This window comes from Hylaeus volcanicus, chromosome 6 (genome assembly GCF_026283585.1).
Source record: "Hylaeus volcanicus isolate JK05 chromosome 6, UHH_iyHylVolc1.0_haploid, whole genome shotgun sequence".
NCBI classification, from domain to species: domain Eukaryota; kingdom Metazoa; phylum Arthropoda; class Insecta; order Hymenoptera; family Colletidae; genus Hylaeus; species Hylaeus volcanicus.
In genome coordinates, this window is record NC_071981.1 from 16,677,182 (window position 1) to 16,697,808 (window position 20,627).

The 20,627-nt window shown below is 39.0% G+C and overlaps 2 protein-coding genes across 3 annotated transcripts; one reads left to right on the plus strand and one right to left on the minus strand.

Moving 5' to 3' along the window:
• The first annotated feature begins 751 nt into the window (after window positions 1–751).
• Window positions 752–20,571, plus strand: LOC128878161 (histone-binding protein N1/N2). 2 transcript variants are annotated; one of them, XM_054126120.1, is made up of 3 exons: window positions 752–985; window positions 18,421–19,167; window positions 19,425–20,571. In XM_054126120.1, exons 2-3 carry the CDS (start codon window positions 18,421–18,423, stop codon window positions 20,079–20,081), a joined length of 1,404 nt encoding a protein of 467 aa, XP_053982095.1. In that variant the 5' UTR covers window positions 752–985; the 3' UTR covers window positions 20,082–20,571. The 2 variants fall into 2 exon arrangements, with proteins under 2 accessions (XP_053982095.1, XP_053982094.1); XM_054126119.1 differs by lacking the exon at window positions 752–985 and adding an exon at window positions 12,696–12,725.
• LOC128878166 (uncharacterized) lies at window positions 2,903–17,180 on the minus strand. Its single transcript, XM_054126134.1, has 5 exons — window positions 16,689–17,180; window positions 14,172–14,396; window positions 5,926–6,033; window positions 4,683–4,820; window positions 2,903–3,398 (listed from the first exon to the last, which is right to left on the minus strand). Exons 1-5 carry the CDS (start codon window positions 16,765–16,767, stop codon window positions 3,139–3,141), a joined length of 810 nt encoding a protein of 269 aa, XP_053982109.1. The 5' UTR covers window positions 16,768–17,180; the 3' UTR covers window positions 2,903–3,138.
• Window positions 20,572–20,627: the final 56 nt, after the last annotated feature.

Below are 20,627 nucleotides of genomic sequence, written 5' to 3' on the forward strand. Positions count from 1 at the left end.
CGTACAGAGAACGTTCTGGGAATGTCCACATCGGACGTCCCAAGGACATTCTACGATGTAACTGGGACGTTCCAGGGACGTTCAGGGGACGTTTGGACGTTATCTGGACGTCCATAGGACGTCCCGAATGTCCAGTACCGGACGTCTTATGGACGTGCATAAGACGTCCCTGTGCTATCTGGGTATCTTGGAAAAATTGCACAACGACGAAGCATCAGACGCAACTTGCCGAAACTGCGTAAACCAATGGAGGGACGCTGCGCATTCGATACGTTCTCAATGCACAGATCGCGAATATCGATGTATGTCGATCGATCATCAGAATAAATTATTCATACAATTTTTACATAGTGTAAACCAACCTAACATTAAACCACATACACGTTACCGATTCTATCGTAATAGCAGAAATCAAGAAGAAATAGAAATTTTATATCTCAGATCTCAAATAACATTTACACAACAACGAAAAGTTCGATATACATCGAACTGATTTTGTTGCGAAACACGTTCATCGAAATTCACCGGTGACAAAGATAATAATACTCAAAGAAGGCAATGATTTTACTAGTTTTAATTCTATTTTTTAAGACGTAACTGAAGTGTATATTTGTGTTATAAAAATTAATTGAATACAAACGATTGTATTTCTAAAATAAACGCATCCCGCTTCAAGGAGAGAAATGGCGGTAAAACGAAGACGCATGCGCGTCAGATGTTTCGTTCACATCGATGCTGGCAGCAGCGCTGTGCTCTTGTGTGCTTGACGCTCGCACAAGTTATACGCGTGCCGGTAATAAACCGTTGTTAGGCATAACGGTCGTTCTATTCGATCTTCCTTGCTCTTTGTACATAAATTTAATCGTAACTGTTAAACCAAAGGTCGTGATACACGAAATTTTGCGCGTAATAGTCGGAAGAAATAGTGAAAGTGTGTCTATTGCTAAGAAAGCGTCAAACCTCGAGTAATTCGAACGAAATAAAGGTACGTACATATCGTTCACATTCCACGTGCATTATTGTTCTCTTCTATCTTGTGTTATGGTCGCTAAATGTCTCGTTTGGAATAAATATATTAAGAAAACGAGACGTTTTGCAAGTTCGCGAAATAAGGTTGCTCTTGTTCGAACATTTTTAACGCGTAATATCGTTCGTAACCCGCAGTTTATTTTTGTACATACATTCTCGAGTTCCAATGAGTTCACGCTTCTACTACCTTTGTTGTTTACTACCACAAAAAATATAATCTGTTTGAATCCGTGAACAGACGTGACGTGTTAGTACGCGCGTGTGTAAGGATAGTATTGAACACAATGTGTCGCATATCCCGCGTTACGTACACTAATAACGACCGATCACGTGTCCCGTATTCAAGTATTTGCATCGCACAAGACATTGTGTATGTGTTCGCTCATGGAGATCCATATTTTTGCGAAGCTGTTGCGAAACATAACCTTTCTATGGCACAAAATTACGATTTGCAACTTCAATTTTAAACGTCTGCTGTGTAACCGATGTAGGTGAAAGCATCCATTGTATGCAGGGAAAGTCAAGGGTATCTGTATTGTTTATTCATAGCTCATTCTTTTTATTGCATTTATGGTACATTAATTTCGATATAACAAATAACAAGGATCAGGTAAAAAATATGACAAAAAAATATTATCAGAAAAATGCGTTTTGTTTTAAATAAACACTCGGAGAAAAGTTTTGCTAACATATTCAGATTTCCTTTTCTTGTTTTATCGTTGAACTAGCAAAACTTGATCCCCAAGTATGATAGGTACTCTTCTTTGAAGCATCTATGTTTTCCTTAAATCTTAATGGACGAATTGCAATTCACAATCCTTTATATTCGATACATTTTTATTGGCATATATCCTCCTTTTTGCTATAACAAGTCGTAGCAAAAGCTATAATCTTCTTGCAGACACGCATATCGTTGCTTACATTGGCTCGAACAAGTTTACTTCTATACTATGCATATTACAAACATGCTTATCTCTCTAATAGTAAGGCGATCGAATTATACTATAGGCATCTATCTTATATTATGCTTTGTATTTAAATTTCCAAGCAAAATTTTAACAAATATATCTTTGGCTTCTAAAATACGTAAGATTACTTCAAATCCAATTAAACAAAATCTTGCGTAAACATATAAGTTTCTATTACAACTTTGTAATAAATCTAAATATACAGACTAGAACAAGTAAGATTTTGTTAGTTTTGTATTAATTGACTAATTCGACTGCAAATTAAACCCGAGGTAAACATGTATATTGTTCTGCACTGTTCTAGATATCGTAATACAATACTATTGCAATCAAAAGTAAATCTTACCTTTCTTCTAAATGATATTTTGTATTCATGTATCTGTAAATGTTTACTTTTATAGTAAGGATTCATACGAAAAGAAGGTCTTCAGATTATACAAAGACTCAGGTACAACAGAAGTACGTGAAAACTTGTAGAAAACGTACAAAACTTTAAAATATAAGAAACTTAATGATAGAACATTCGATACATAGAAGTTTTGTATGGTTTACAAACAGAATCTCATACAACTCTTCTTCGCTTGCAGTTCTTTACTCAATCATTTATATTTTCTTTGTCAGAGACTAGAAATTACTTGGTAAATTGTATAAAATGTGTTCAGTGCAATGGACAATAATTGTACTCCTCATCATGCCTTACTCAAATTCTTGATAGGTTCGATAAAGTCAACAAACAGCAGTATGCAACCCATACTGCCTGCTAGTAAATGCGAAATAGTTTTGCCTTCAAGGTGGTCGTTTTGAATCGCCATTACATTTCTGGATAAAAGTACCTGCACAATGTGTCTCGATGTCGAACTCCAATGTTAAATTACACTTTGCTCCAATATCAATGTTCCTAAGTTCTCTAAATATGATTTACTTTCTTCGTTAATTTTTTTCCCCAATGTTTAATCGATTAATTGGTTGAATTTTCGTATTGCTTCTATTTTAGTTTATCTTAAATTTAGAACCAACATCACCGCAAAGTCAGAAAGAACATTTTTCTTTCTTCGTTGAAGTACCCAAAAAGGGGCTTCGACATCGAAACGCTTTATCATAACTCTTGGAAACGACCTTAAACCTCGAAGGCCTCCCACTGCTACGCTATCATAGCAGCGATAGGGCTGAAACGCATTATTTTGCTGAGCATAATCCACGCCACCGAGGCAAGGGCGCAAAGCGTGACGCCACCCCATCCGAAGTCCATGCTCCAGGAGCTGTTGAATCGTCTGGCCTTGAGGACACTACGTGGAGCCGGTCCACCGATTACACCATCCTCAGGGCCGTCCAGTATTCGCGCTCCGCGATCCTGGGCTCTCTTGAAATGAATTATCGTCAGGGTGAACAACGCGAACGTGGCTGGAACAATTGTTCAAAATCAGAAATATTCTTCGATCTCGTACTGGCGCAACAAGATTTAAAATGAATCCTTTTTGTTTTAGTTAGAGAATTTCGTTATTAAAAAGAATCTCGGGATTTCAGTCTGGGAGTGTCTTATCAGCGATAAGAAATATTTGCCTTTTATTGCGCAGTCAATAAAACCACAAGCGTATAGAATAAGGCTCCGGTGGAGTAAGAAAACACTTTGGCTTATTCGTGCAAAGTTATTCAAACTATATCGAGCCCCTTTCAATACAACTTTAAACAAATTTACTTTGTACTACAGTTGAGTGCAGTATTCAACAGAGAAATGGAAATTAAATGGTTCTGATTATTGGGTTCGGGCACTTCGTTGCTCTTCTGGGTAAAATAAACAATGCAATATTTTATGCAGAATGTTCACACGCTCCTTGTAAATATTTCAGGAGATGTTTCTACAGAATAAAAATGAGACAAAAGTGAAGAAAGACGAAATTACATTTCAAGCTTTGATCTATGAAAGGATTGTAATAAAAAAAAAACTTTTTTTTTTTTTTTTTTTTTTTTTTTTTTTTTTTTTTTTTTTATGGAAAAACACTTGAGATACACTGATTAAGTTTTAGCTATTTAAAAAAATGCATTCGCGGAGTATGCGTTTGAAACTTCATATTTAAGATTTATATTATCATCACAAAATCTGACCGCATTTTGAATTTAAATTTTAAAAAGTGTTTCAAATAAATCTGAAAGAGAATTAAATTTTACGTACAAAATTTAAGGAAATCTCAACTTTCACGTACATTCAGTAATTAATAACAAACGCAAAGCCTCAAACGTAATATCGTCTTATTTTCGCCTGTAGAAAGATCTCCTAAAACATGACCCCCAAACAGCAAGTCAATATTCTGTATTCATCGCGAAGAACAAAAACAATTCTTATAGGTAGATACGATACGATACGAATCTTTTCATGAGGTAACGGATTTATTAGTGACGCATAAAACGAGAATTTCTGCGTACTAATGACAGTGTTCACCGTAGGTTCTATTCTCACTGGAAACGTGTAACTTTATAACAGCGTTTAGCGTTTTCCCTTGTAAAGAACCGTTTATTTTGCGGTTGACTTCGCGAGTGCTTAGGAATCCTTGCGGTTGCCGAGTTTGTCGACTGCAACCGCGGTACGTTGGTACCGTTGAAGTGTATTCGGTTAACGCAATTACGTCCGTGACGATGTTATCCGTCGAGTTTTCCAACGAAACCACGGATCAACGTTGACAAACTTACCCGCCAAAAGGTACATCACGCCGGTAACGAGAACTGCCGATATTTGATGCCTGCACAATCCAAAAAAGCCAATCAGAACAGCGGTGCTCAGAATAATCAGGCAAACTAGAGAACAGGAAATACTCAAATTCTGCATCCCTGGAAAGAAAGACGAACATCCGCCGTTTAAGATGAACCTTTTACGTCGTTAGAGCGATTTTCGACAAATCTCTCCGTAGTAACGAGGGATTCTGAACCAAAAACTATGTATGTGCTATAAGTTTCGCGTGTTCCTAAGGATTCTCTTCGGGGTACTCGAAGCTACGAAAGCTTCGAAGTAAGTAATCTCCAAAGTAAACCCATCTACGTATAATGCGGTCTACTATATGGAGTATGTTTTAGGTCATTAACTAGGACATTTTGTGGTACTAAGCGAGTTCAATAACGTTTGTTAGCTAATCACGAAAGTGTATTTTACTATGTTTTGACTAAAGTCTTTGCTTTGAAAATAGTATACAGACAGCGGTATAATCAGAATGTCTTTGAAGGGCCAGCTTGTTTGACGAGAACTTTAGTCATCATTTTTTATATATATTAGGAGCACTACAGTTCAAACTTTGGAGACATTTCAGTAGGTCTTACATCACCTTCATAGGCAGCTAATATTTTAGTATCAAAGGAGTTTAGCATTTACCAGCCAATAATGAGGTCGTAATCTACTGTTATGTTTTGATTACTCGTGTTTATAAGGTTTTGTCCTAAGTTATCTAACAAGAATCTATGGTCCTAAACAAGTGTGACATTTGTTAGTTGTTGATAACTTTTCTTGAATTATAATTTCATTATGACTGTTCCCGTTAAACAATATTTAACAGAACTGTAGGGTAGAATATCTGATACCAGAATGTGGCACTATAGAAAGGGAAAATTGAGAACACGTTCATATAATTTTATTTAGAAAATAATTATTAACCCATTTTTACTGTTAAGGACAAAAAAAAAAGTACATAGAAAATCCGTGACTGGAAACACGTAATTTTTTTTGTAATTTTAGAATTTGTACAATAATAATATAATATTGCAATGTATTGAACAAATCTTGAAGTTTATTTTAACTTGAAAATTTGGTTTGTGAGGAGAGTATTGTAACTTGTACCGTATGAATTTTATTTGTAATCATCACAATGCAACACGCGAATAGGCCTTTGAATGGCGAGGATCGGCGAAATACGAGAAAAAAAAGAACAACAGACGTTGTACTCACGATTTTGCCAGGCGGCACGGATCTCTTCATGTGCTTCGTCGGGCGACAAGTAGTTAATGCACCTCCCTTGCGGAAAACCTACCTGACCCAGAAGTCGTATTTCCTCCTCTGAAATGTGAGAAGTGATAAAGAAATGTAATCTTGACGCGTTTCAACTTGGCAAAACGACACCAAACAAATATTTTCGACTGGTACTGCTTTCGTTAACCCTTTCTAATTTCAACAGTGTTTCTAAAAGCGTCTTTTCACGCTGCAAAATTGGAAACGTTGAGTCTATATTTATGCATTCTTTTATATTAAACTGGCTAGGTCAACGTATACCTATTATATGTACATACTAGTGTATTAATTTACAAGTTTACATCTTTTAGTTCTTCTACACCGGTTATATAAAATTCGTAAGATTTCTTGTTAAATTACATATCTCTTATATATGTCGCCAAGGAATTTTTCTCTCGATGATTTCTTCGATGCGAAAGTCTCTAGAGTTGTAATTATCGAATTAATTTTGAATCAATGGAATAAAATCTCCTCGAAAAAGATATAACGAGAGTGCATGTAGGAGTTACGAATGATTAATTGGTTTTCATTCATGTAAGTTTCTGGTTCGATTGCGATTGAAAAACGAACGCGCAAAGCACCACTTCCGATCGGAGTTATTGGTTGACCTTAATTTGAGGGGTAATCACGAATTTTTATCTGCATGTAGATGTTTCGTTCGCAGGAAGCTTTACGTATGACCAATTAACTAGCTACTTTTGATGGATGGTCGATTAACTTGAGCCACGAGCCCGGAATAGTTGAAGCGTGAGATTCGATATCAAATTCCGAATAGTATCGGTTCGATGAAGAACACGAACTTGAACGTGAATTTCCGTGAAATGTCAGGAAGAGGAACACGAGTCGTCGAGGCCGCGGAAACTTGGTGAATTGAGTAATAATAAATTTCGAAGCAGAAATAGATCGGCGCAAGTTCACTGGGTCTAGGTTACTCCTACAAACTTGCACGCTCGTTAGAAACTTCGATAACCCTTCAGTATCCACTTGTGATATTATTTAACGAAGGAGCACTTTCAGCCAACGATAGACAAAATTTTCTTCAAATAACACATAACTTATAGAAATCCTGTACAGCAATTTATTCGCAACGTTTATTTTAGTGAACAATTATTCGAATAAAATTTCATTCGTTCAATTTGGAATATAAGATCGAATTTTTCTATATCATAGAATTCAACACTGCAACTTTTATTGAACAAGTGACGGATTCAAACTTATTGCTCTGCTATTCAAATAAATGTAGGAAATATACCTTCAAATGTTACAAGAAAATGTAATCACCCTTTCTTTCTACGATCTTTCCTCTTTGACAAAGTCATTGTACCGCCGCTATAAAATTCCTATAATTTTGTTGTTAAATATAAACACAATGTATGGCACGAACATATGGGATGACCTAATAGATAATCACCTTTTTAAGTTCGCTATGGCTGTATAGAAAATTCTAGACTGTAATTTATCGTTACATGTAGTATATGAAACAGAGAATTTTCATTTGACGAAAGACGTATATTATTAATTTTATTAAAGCCTATCTCGACGTGTGGTCTAACTTAATTTTATACAAGATAGTCTACACTTTCTATCATTTATACCTCATGTAAAAAAACGTTGCACAGCCGAATATAACATTAGATTCATAATTGAAATGAATTCTAACTACAGACTTAAAAGTTTTAACTCCTCAAAGATATCGAATATACAAGTTACTCTTTTACACAAATTCTGAATGGTTTTTTTATAAAAGATATCATTTTGTATTCATTTTTTTCAGTAGTGTAATATTCCATCGAAAGCCATAATAAGTTTGTTTAAAAAATTTCCTTGCATCTCTAATAATATCTAAGATAGCATTACGGGGTAGTTTCACCCCTTCGACTCGAGTTTCTAGCACTAAATAAAAATGTATCCCTTATTTTTAATCATTTCGTGTAAAGTTTTATCAATTTTACTTGTGTCGAATCCCATGATTCGGTCTGCAAATGGGCTGTAGTGAGAAGTGTGTGAGAAGTTCTGCTTTACTGCACCAGAAAATTACCTATCGCTTTGATAAGGTTGTTTATATACCATACGCGTCAGATGGCAGTTACAACGCTTCTATGTATTTTCAAGCTTTTTCTTTTTGCATTTGCAAGGCAACGGGAAAGAGACGATTGAGATGTAAATTGTGCAGACACGCACGTGAGAATTCGCTGTCGTCACAAAATTGCTTCGGGATTTATGTGTTTAGACTTATTGACTGTTTTTCATGGGAAGGTCGAGCAGCAACGAGACATGTGCATAGGCTGCTTTGGATAGCGTTCCGTGCTTGGCGTGACCAGGTACCATCAGAGAGAGTTTTCCAAAAAATAAACGAACAAATTATTCAGACACACGCGTGACTCTAATTTCTCAAACGTTTTCGAAGGTCAGGTGTATCTCACGAGAACAAGCCGCATTAGCTACTGCAAAGTGGACGGAATAACTGTACAAAGGTTTGCGAAAATTCTATTACGTACGAATACACACAGAACAAGGCACAGGCTTCTGAAAACAATAGGTAGATTGTCTGGTCCTATTCGTCTTTCTTTCGTCCTATTCGTCTTCAATTTTCACACTTGTATCCATATATCAAAGTAAGAAATGAATTTTGCGAGTGTTGATATCGTTTATTGCATATCTAAAGACTATACAAAAATAAAAATGTAGAAGTTGCCTGTAACAACAAAGTTAACGAAATAATATTTATCGAAAACGAACAAATAAATACGATGTACTTTGAGCGTAACTTATTTAAAACTCCATTCAATACAAGGCCACACACTTCTATTATTATACTCTTTACGCATACAATGATCGATATAATCTTTCGCAAAATACACTTTTTACTATCGAGTATGCATAAAAATGGGTAAATTCAAGCATTTGCTTACTACTTCGTTTCGTTGAAAGTATTCGCATACATTTCACCGGTTTCCAAGCGAGCACGAAAGCCTTCCGATACAATTGATGCATCGATTCTACGCTCGTTATCCGGAACTCAATTTCCAGAAGTTTTTCGAGCTTGCGAAGCTCGAATGACAGAAATTTAAGGTTTCGAGACTTCGGACGTTTTAATGAATCCATTGGAAGGTGGTTAAACGTGGAACGTGAAGGATTGAAATAGTAGTTGCGGTTCTCGTGCTCCAGCCCTACCCCCCCTGGTCCCCGCCCTTCAACATTCTCAATGAAGTGAGAAAATTGAACGATCAGAATCTATAATCAACGATGATTGCACGCCTACAGATGCAAAGATGCGATCGTCGGGTGCCAGCGTAGCTGTTCGCGAAAGAAACGTCGAACTTTTCGCCTCGTCGGGAATTTTTTCAATTAAACGTTGGACAACGTCATCGCTCTTGACGTAACGCTCGGAAACGATTTCATTACTCGCCGCGTTGCAAATTTCGTCGTTCCGAATCCGCCGTTGCAGAAAGATACGCGATAAATTCGTCGTGGAATTACAGTATTTAACGAGGACACTTAGCGAAGGTTAACGAATCGTTTTCTTCGATGCTAAATAATTGAAATTATAAGTTCGAAAACAACGCGAGTCCAGATTTCAGTCAGGTGTGCCTCGTAGGAAATGATAAGAAATTGTAGTCTTATCGAGGTGTAGTAGTACAGTATTGGTCACCACTATGATTGATTTTACCTTCTCGGATCCATGGTGAAAAGTTACCAACACTATTTTTTTCTTTGTTGCGATAGACTCGTTGGCTCTAGTTGCCAAGAGTCGTGGATTTAAATCTCAGTTGACCAGGCGCGAAATAGCTTTAAACCAGATTAAGAGGGTGGAAAAGTGTTGATTTATCTTAGGTGCAGTCAACCCCCCATAACGTAATTAATTTGTACTGCGTTATAAGAAACTTAGGATTTGTACAAAATACAGCAATTACATTCTCGTTATAAGGCACTCAGGATTAGCACAAAGTAGAACAATTTATACCTTGTTATAAGGCACTCAGGATTAGCACAAAGTAGAACAATTTATACCTTGTTATAAGGCACTCAGGATTAATACAAAATGTAACAAATCGTACCTCGTTGTAAGAAATTCAGGATCAGTACAAAACAGAACAATTCGCACCTCGTTATAAGGCACTCAGGACTAGTACAAAGTAGAACAATTACTATCGCATTATAAGAGAGCTTTCGCAATTTTTGCGCAATATGGAAACCACTTTCTAGGAGAGTTTACTGTATCGACCGTTTTCGAGGTTTCTAATAGACGTAGTGTCAAGCCGCACCCTAAAGAAACTTCGAGGTTCCCGTGGCCATTGAGTTTCACTAGTTCGGAGATCAAGCTTCCTCGCGACGTTTCACCCACGCTAATAATTTTCAATTGCGATTTCCGATCAGACTGTCAGGTAATATTTTCTTCTAGTCAAGTAAATTTTACAAGACTTATTATATTCAACATTATTTGACGAACTTAGAAATAAACAAAATATTATTAACGAAAAGCTGAGCACGCGAAATAAGGCTTGATTGTGGACGTAAATTGGTTGAAAAGAAAGTAAATAAAACAAGAATACAAGGAAAATAACTTGATGATGAATATACACTGCGACAGAATGCGCAAAATTCTTACCCAGATAAGTAGTTCGAATAACGAATAAATGATACAGAACTTTCCATCTGTTACTCGTTGAATAAATATTTGAATTGGATTTATTAAGAGGGTACTCTTTTTTTGAACCAGTTTCGTATCAATTGTCACGATTACTTTGCAGCTGAAGTACTTGACATAAACTTTTCAAATTTGGTATTAAAACTAATTTTGTTTTGTTTGTTATAAATGTGATTATAGCGTGAAGTAAGGAAAAAAGTTCCAAAAAAAAAATTGATTAAATGGCGGCTCATTTAATTTAAATTTGCAATTTTTTCCATAGCATTTGTGTCTTTCACTCGAAATAAACAGTAATTTTTAAGATATCAAAAATATCATCGTTCACGCCATAATTGGAAGCGTACTTTGTATGCATGCAAAATTTGAACTCGATCAGAAATGTGGTTTTTAAGATATCGTGGTAACATATTTCTAAAACAGAGTTTGAAGCGATAAGAACAAAAAAGAATGTATTTTTTTGACCCAGAAAAAAAGGAGTAACCCTTTAAATAAAATATATCACAGTGACGTATAACAGTCGATTGGAATCAGCATTGCAAATAAATTGCCGTACGATTCCTTTCTTCGTAATTTATTGTTTAAATCAAATTTCGCCCATCTCTGCACTGCGGGCGGAAACGTTGCGGTCAGAGCGCGTCCTGTGACCTGCGTCCTCACGCTTAAAAATAACGCTGCATAGCTCTCATCCTCGCGTTTTAAAGTAATGAAACAAATGCACAGCTGCGATTAGCAACCCTGAGTTCCTTTGATCATTTTAACGCTTTCCCTTGTGTTTTGACATCACAGGAGAGAAAAGATACGAGTAATTGAAGGCTTCCGCGTCACTTTTTACGCCCACGTTATGTTAATTTTGAAAAACAACCTAGCAACCACTACAAATGAACGCGATCGATTCAGAGCAGCAACGTTGGAAGTATTTTCTCTGGCATAAAAATAATCATCACACGGGTTTTAATTTTACGCTACTCTTTTGCAAAATGAAGTGAATATAGATAGACCCCCTTCTGCATAGGCTTAATCAATAAACAGTAAACTGTCTCGCTACTCACACCTTCCAAGTAATATAAAAATGGTAATCCTTTTTTTTTTTTGTTCGAAGAGAGAAAAATCCAATTCTGAAACTTCTTCAAGAAAACCTAATTTTAAAGGAACAATGCTTGAAATTAATAAATAAATTATGATGTATCTCTCAGTCTTTGTGTTTATCACCTTCTCTGATTACAGAATTGTTATCACTGCCTCTTTTATTAAAATTTTTATATTCTCATACTACTTTTCCATGATTAGCAATCAATTGTTTAGAATGTTCTCTCTTAAGCTTCAGTTTTCTTTGAAAAGTGTTATACAATAAAGTAGCAAATTGCTTTATTTGACTACCAAATGATGTATTTCATTTTACACCTTCAAAGTGATTTCTTATCTGTTGGTCTTGGAAAAAAAGTCACCGTTCGAGTTGACTGTTTCCGGAAATATTAATACCATATCTCTTCGACTCGGAATAATATGTGCTAAAAATCGAAGCAGCTTCTTCCATCAACGACGAATGAAAATCATTTTGAGTTAAATATACGCGAATAAAACTTGAGTGAAAAATACCGTGAAATCCGTACAGTAAGTCCCACTTTCAAGTGATTAGATCGGAACCACCGTTTTACTTGAACATATGATAGGCAACGAGATTAAATAATAAGTAAACATAAAGGACCGATATATTTATTGTAAAAAAATGTCCATTTGAAAATTCGATTATGTAGCTCGTTCGTTCCTTTTCAAGTGAACGCATTAATTTTCATCGTTAACCGTTTGAGCGGTTGCGAATGTACATTTCACATTTGTACCTCAGTCGATTTATTATAGTATGCAATTGCGTTTTGACTTTTGCACCAAAGCAGTACTTTAATTTACATCTGGCCTTGCTACTTTTACGTGTTCCTATTTAGTCGCCGTGTGTTTGTTGCACATTGGGGAATCGCTTTCAGTTGTAGGAGAATTACGAACTAGTGTTTGGAGAACTGATGGTCGAAGGGTCGAAGAGCGAAAGTGATCGTCACGAACTTTCAGCAAAGGAACGTCCAAGATGTTCACGGTCACGGTATTCTTGGGGCAGACAGGGCGATGTTTCAGATCCTAATCGACTGGTCGATAGCTTGGTCAGAGTCAAGGTGGTATCCACGTATAGAATGCATTCAAACAGCACCGCCTCGTTCTAGATACATCGGTACGATTACGTGAAAATGGTATGCACACGTGTGTTATTTAGAACTCGCGCGCTCTATGAGCGAATTTCCATGAACGTCAGCTGAACAAACACCGAATTGTACTTGTAGATTCCAAAACTTGTACAGGAACAAAATTCTGACCGCACAAACTTTCAAAGTACGTATAAGTTAACATCAGCCTAGATTAGTATCTAATATAGATTCCAAAGTATTCCCTCTATGTCTCTTAAAGAAATTTGTCTAAATAAAATGATAGATTTGACGTTCCATTATAAATATCTACACGGATAAACTTCACACTTGTATGTATTTGTAATGAAAAATTTACTTGAAAACTTCAAGCCGATCACTTAATTTAGACAAATTTCTTTAATAGATATAAACGGATATTTGTGGGACTGACTGTATTAGTGTAGAAAATCCTCTTCTAAGAATAGTGTTACGAAACAACCGGTTCGATTAATGTCTTGTCCATATTTTTTTTCTGCAATGTGATCTAAAAGACATCGAATGGACGAATGTGTATAACGTTTAATTCAATAGTAGCCAATTTTGTCTACAAACCGATGTGACTGGAAAGCAATTTGCCACGAGTCCAGTTGTCGTTCGACATAATTGTTAGTTCGAAATCAGTTCAAAGCTGCCGATAACGCGAATCACGCCACTGCCTTTTATACTTCGGAGTGGGTATTCGTGGTTACGTCTCTGACGATAAAATATGACCTATCGGCGAAGGGAAGTTATAAGAGCAGCTAGTGGTCTCACTAAATTATGGAAATTGTCCAAGCAAGCTTGTCAATGGGCAAGTTTGAGCAACGCTGGCTTTTAAGATTTCTTTTCTCTGACTATCCTCAATTTAAGGAACCAAACTACCTAGGAATTAATGTTGGCCTAGATTTAATGTACATGCAACATTGAAGAAGATACTCTTTTGAGATATAAACTGTTTCTAAATAAGGTGGTGTAATTCCTATGACCACCGCTAGTGTGCACATGCTGTTAACACGTTGATCGCCATGTCACCCATATATGGGTGACAGTGTTTTTCACTCAAGAACTAGAAAGATTAATTCTGAAAGTTAGACGTCACAGGAGATGAATCTAAATGAAGTTCTTGAATTTTGATGTAATTACAAAACTAAATACCACGATAAATGTTTCATTACCTAGACTCCGATAGTCTAAATAATATTTAATCTTAGCAGAAATTTTCAAAAATATTCGTTTGGCAGTGAACGTGTTAAAGTGAAATATGTTCATAAAAATTGGAGAAACAGTGTCGTAGAACGTTGCATGAATCGTTTACAACGATCACTTACCCGCAAGGGAGACGCACATGATCCAAATGCCGCCGTACATTGGCACGAGGAAGGTGGGTCGTCTGCCCGGATGATGATTTCTATGGCCGGAAACAGGACCCACCATCGCCACCTGCCCGTCCAAGTACCACGTGAGAGTAACGTTCGCGTGGGTCAAGACCTCCTTATCCCAGGCCACTTCCTCCCAATGGTCCGACATTATGGCACCGCATAACAGTCCGGTCGCTGGAACAGAGAAGACGAGGGTTCTCCGTAAAAAAGTGCCGCTATTACGTTCTGCGGGGTGTTTGGTTTAAATCGGAATTGTTACGTATCTCATGAGGGGATGAAGCTACCAAAGAATGTTTTCACAAAATCTATTTGGCTCCAATTTGAAGTTTTCTATTACAATAAATAACCATATATTCCGGGTTGATGAATTTGTCTAAACAAACGCAATTATAACATGGATAAAAATATATAAGATTCCATTTAAAAAAGAATTAATTTATTTTTCAAATCTCCCTCACTACTTTACTTACAACAAAAATATTTGCTCCATATAAATGGTCTATTTGAACCAAATAACATTTGTAGAAACATTTTTTTGGTAATTTCATTCTCTCACGAGATGTAATAATCGAAACATCCTGTACATCTCGCTACTCGATGCCGTCTCCTTTGCGTCAGAGTGTCCTCGATATTCGGAGCTCCTGAAAGACGGCGATCGAACCTCCGGCGATATGCATGGTAATGAAACAGTGTCCGGAAGAGTTACGCAATCAACGACTATTCCTTTGAAGTGGCTGAAAGGATCTTCGACAAGGAACGTGAAGAACGGTGAGAAAATTATCCTACCAATGGTCTCGAGATATCCGTTTTCAGAGATCCGCGATGAACGTTCGGTGTTTCAATATTTACGAAGCACTCGGTCACCTGGGTCTTAGAAGGACTTTGTAGGTCCAGAAGTAGCTAAAAGGAAGAAAGCTGAAGAGTCGCTCTACCTTTACCTTAGTCTACCTTTCGACAAACTCTTGGAGAGTTAAACACCTACTCCCTATTACGACTGTCAATTTTTGAAAAAAGATAGGGGTAGGAGAAATCCAAAGTGAACCCTCCAGTCTGGTTAATCGACTATCGAAGGCATAGTACAAATTTGCTCGACAAATTCTAAACACGGGGAGAAGATAAATGCTCAATCATACTACACTGCTGAAACAAGCATCGTTTTCTCTGACAATTTAATCGAACGAATTTCTTGTAAAAGAGTACGTTCACGATCTTCTTCCAATTCTGTTGCGACAGATTAAAGGGATGAATAGCACAAGGTTGGTCGAGATCGATGACGATAAACGAGAATTTCAGCGTTTAGTACTTGCCACGAGGACAAGTCGATAAAAGGCATCGTTTTATAGGCGCCACCGCTCGATTGTGTGCGTACGTGTCATGGAAAATTGTATCGTGTAAGAAGTCTAGTAACGAGGGCCCTCGAGTATAATAGAGCACAGAGGAATACTTGTTTCGAGTGTTCGTGTCCTCCTAGTGAGAAAGTACACGGTGCAACGAGTTCAACCGGTGGTTGCTGACCGTGCTGCCAGAAGTTTTGAAACGATAAAGAAAAGACGCTAACGAGCTCCATGACGACAACGCGCGAAAGGCTCGATTGCAACGCGGAAACGACTAAACGAGCCTCGAAAAATACATTATGATCTCGTCGATCGTTGAAGAGAAGAAGAAGAAGTAATATAGAAAAGTAACATGGGAAAGCGTATTTACATCAGTCGCTGTGCGATCGCATTGTTTACCTAAATGTACGATTGGAAGCGCACCGCGAAGGCTAGAGATTACAAGCCCGCAAGGATAGATTTCATCTACATAAACGGTAGGTCTCTCGATACAGAACAGAATGCCGACGATTATAACGTTTTGTTTCAAGCATGTAGCGGAGGCAACGTTGCCCACGTGCTCTGGGACATCGATTCTGCTCCCCTCGATTATCCGCTGCTTTGCGGAAGCTTTGAATACAATAATTAATCAGCACATTGGTAGGAATGTGCATCGATTGTCCGTTGACACTATGAAACGAAGGTGCACACACACTGTTCGAAGAGCAACTGAGATCTCCCAAAGTAGATAATCACTGTCGAACACCAAGGCAAAATGTTATTCCGTCAAATATTATGTTATCGTTGCTAATTTTGTTCTCCAAAGTTATCCAGACGCGTGATCTATCTCTTCGAACATTGCGGAAAAGAAGCCTACGCAACCCTTCGAATCAGCTGATCGCGTAGCGAAGAACTCCCCGTACGCGAACGAATTAAAAATATAGCGAAACGAAGTTCTTTTTCGAAAGAAATTCCCTCCATTCTGTTCAGCGTGCACAAACACAACAATTGTTCCTAGCAATAAATTTATTACGTAAGATTGCCCGTGAACCGCGTGCCGGCGAGAAGCAACGGATCCAAACAAAAACACAGCCGTCGCGAGAGAAATAAAAGATGATCGAGAATCTGAAGTCGAAGTCGAGATGAGGATTACCTGCGAAAGTGAGGGCAAGCGTGGCAACGAGGAAAACGAGACGCGGACCAGGGGCCCTGGGTACACGGGTAGGCTCCATCCATGCAGGTGGTGCCCAGGGCGACCGCTGGCAGCCCACTGAATCCCGCACACCGCACCGACAGTCGCTAGTTACGCACTGACCAATCGACACCCCCAGAGATCGTCTGTTTTCGGCGAGTCTCCGCCACGACGAAGGGGGCAAACGACCAGGACGCCCTCTCCGTTCTGCGTCGAAGCGCACGAAAATCGACCGACGTACCACCCAACCGACCACCCCACCCGGATGCTGCGGACAACCCTCTTCTGCTTCTCTCCAGCCCTTTCTGTTCCTCGTTTCTTTTTCCTTCTTTCCTTCCACGATTCGATTCTACTCCCTTCGTCGAACTGTCCCTCTTCCTCTTCTTCGACGATGATTAGACACGGTCAATGTACCATAGTCCTCTTCTGCCGCATCATCTTGCGCAGAATATATGTTAACTGAGTCTGATTTCCCGTACGTTCCCATTGCGGATGGTTTAGTCTTCCTCCACTTGGTTACCAGTCTCTTGACCTAATCACTCTCGCGCATTTCGAGTAGTTTTCTCGATTTCCGCTTTGCAAAGCAACTTCCGAGTCCTATCTATCGTCCGTTTGTCAAAATTGAAGGACACCGAGATAATCGTCTGGGCCAAACGAAGTAACTAACCTAGATCCTCTAGCTATAAACGGCTACGAGCAGTTTCATTAATCTCTTGGCAGGCTGCTCGCATCGGAGTCGCACTGTCCGCTAACGAGCTGTTTGCGATTGCTTTAATGCCAACAACCTGCAGATATTCAATTCACGAAACGTGTTCGTCGAGATATTCGCGCGGTTAACGATCGTCAAATTTGCTCGACATTCGGAGCCCACCGTGTTCGATTAAATCAGCGTCTACGCTAGCGTATCGCATGCGGGGAAAAACGCGTTGTTGCGTTAGATGTGTCTAGAAAGTGCGACGTTTGTGGATGAAATACAGGGTGTCCCAAAAATGTTGTAACACCTTGAAAGAGGTGGTTCGGGAGGTGATTTGAAACAACTTTTTCCTTAGCGAAAATGTTGTCCGAGGCTTCGTTAAGGAGATATTAAGGGAAAACACTGACCAATCAGAGCGCGCGTATACCGTTGGAGCGGCCGCGGTAGCGAAGGCTACGAGCTAAGCGGCCGCGCTTGTACGCGAACAAGCGACTCGACGTGCATCGAAGGCCATTGACGCGGCCGCTTAGCTCGTAGCCTTCGCTACCGCGGCTGCTCCACCGGTATCCGCGCGCTCTGATTGGTCAGTGTTTTCTGTTAATATCTCCTCAACGAAGCCTCGGACAACATTTTCGCTAAGGAAAAAGTTGTTTCAAATCACCTCCCGAACCACCTCTTTCAAGGTGTTACAACATTTTTGGGACACCCTGTATTCTACGCGTTTACGACGATACAGCATCGTCGATGATAAATAATTCGAAACAAGAAACTCAAAAGCTTGAAGACTCTTTGTAGTCCCTAAATTACTGTCGCTAATTTCCTCAAACTTTACAAAAGTGACAAACGCAAGCCTAAATTGCCTTTGAGATACTACCTGTACTCAGACCAAGCTTTCGTAAACTCGAAATTTACTGTATCGACGACTCCTGCATCTCGTAGCTAACGATTGAACAACAACCAAGCGAAACAACGTAATAAAGACAGCGTTTTCCATTGCAGATGGCCGACGTTGCCGAGAGTGCAGCATTCACCGACCCAGCGACCGCAATATCCCACGGCAAACGGCACCTGCTAGTGCGGGATTACACCATGGCTGTGACCGCGTTAGCGCAAGCTTGCCAGCTGCTCGTAGAAAAACACGGAGACACTGCGGATGAACTCGGTGAACCCTATCTGCTCTACGGACGTGCACTTCTTGGTTTGGCGAGAGAAGAAGCCGGAGTGTTGGGCGGTGGAGTTCCAGGCACGGAAGACGCGGAGGAAGACGACGAGGAAGACGAAGAGGAAGCGGAAGACGAAAAACTTAGCAACGTAGACGAAAAAGAGGAAGAAGAGAACGAGGAACCGGTGGAAAAAACTGCAACGGAAGGAGCAAACAAAGAAGAAGGTAGTTCTGAGAGCAAAATTGAGAAATCCAAGTCTGCGGAGGAACCCGCGAAACTAGCAGACGAAGCAGAGAAGAAGGAGGAAAAGGATGGTAAAAAGGAGAAGAACGTGCCAGAGTCCAAGAACGTTGAGAAGGAAGATGCTGGAAAGCCAGACTCTAACAAAACTGATGATAGCAAAATAGCGGAGCAGAAACAAAAGGAGGAAGAGAAAGCTACGGCCGGCACGAGCAAGGAAATGAATCATGCTAATGGACCGTCTTGTTCGACTGGACAGAATGGCGAGCTGAAGGAGAATGGAGAGAATGATTCCGAGGATACCGGAAAGGAGGACGATGAAGATGAAGTTAATAATTTACAGGTATACGGTTATGTGTTTCTTGTAAACCATACATTTGATTAATTCCTACTTGTACTGGTATCGCTCCATTAATTTTCGGTACATTACTGTAATTTTAAATTAATCTTTTATTGTTCAACGTTGCGTTACCATTCTACAGTAGGACTAAATACAGAAGATTAATTAAACTATGACGTCGCTCGGGAGCGTCTTCTATATAACAAACAACTGATATTTTCAATTACGAAATTAAATAAATTTTTGTTCTTAAATCAAAGGTGGCCTGGGAAGTTCTGGAGCTGGCAAAACTGGTACTCTTAAAACGAGGACAGCCTGGTTGGAAGTTACTGGCCGACGCCTATCGGCTCCTAGGAGAGGTGGCTATGGAAGGAGGAAACTTTCAGGGTGCTTTGAACGATCTGCACCGATGTTTGGAACTTTTGCAAAAAATCGAACCCCGCGAACCGAGAGCGATAGCAGAGATTCATTATCAGCTCGCGCTGGCCCATTCTTTAGGCAACGAGTTTGACGCTAGCATCGAGGAGTTCAACAAGGCCACAGAGTTGCTAGAGACGCGCATCAAAGAGCTCGAAGAACTGAAAGAACCACCAAAGACTGAAGATTCCTTTTACACTGTCGAAGGAGAGATACAAGAGCTGAAAGAACTACTACCAGAGATCCGAGAAAAGATCTCAGACATGAAGGATTTCAAGCAAGAGGCTTGCAAGCTGGTCATAGAGGGTATTAAGAGCAAAGTGGCTGGGGGCTGTTCGAACGGTGCCGGTCCAAGTGGCAGCGATTCCGCGTCCACGCCAAAAGTTCAAAAACCAGCTAGTGACATATCCCATCTGGTGCGCAAAAAGAGAAAAGCTGACGAACCAGAGACAGAGGTTGCGTCGCCATGCAAAAAGCCAACGCCAGAGAAGGCTGTTTGAATATTTCGCTTGGTTCGGTGCGTTGAGGACACTTTTGATCGTTGCTTTGTTTCGCGCGGTGAAAATTCAAACTGTACCACTAATGGAATTTTTAGAGTTGGACCAAGGTAGGGTAACGATATTCGATCCAGCGAGAACGATTCTACTCGTTACCGTGGAAAATATTTTAAAAGCAGCAAACCGGAAACACTCGTATTTTTTTTATTCGTTAATTATGATTATGGCAGTAAACCGGAAACACTCGTATTTTTTTATTCATTAATTATGATTATGATTCGCGTGTGTGTTGAATTTCATATTTTCGTTGTTTTTACGATATGATTATTTATTTACCTTGAAAGGTCTTGACAGCGAAGAAGCTGTACTAATTACCGTCTACATTGCGAGTGTTTTAAAACTCTTATTCTCTAGGACACGATAAAATATTAAGGAATAAGGTTGTTCTTGTATAAGTCTGATTAATAAACGTTAAATGATGGTTTTTTTCTAATCTTTCAGAATGAATGCAGCTCGAATCACAATGATCTAATATCAACATTTCAGATT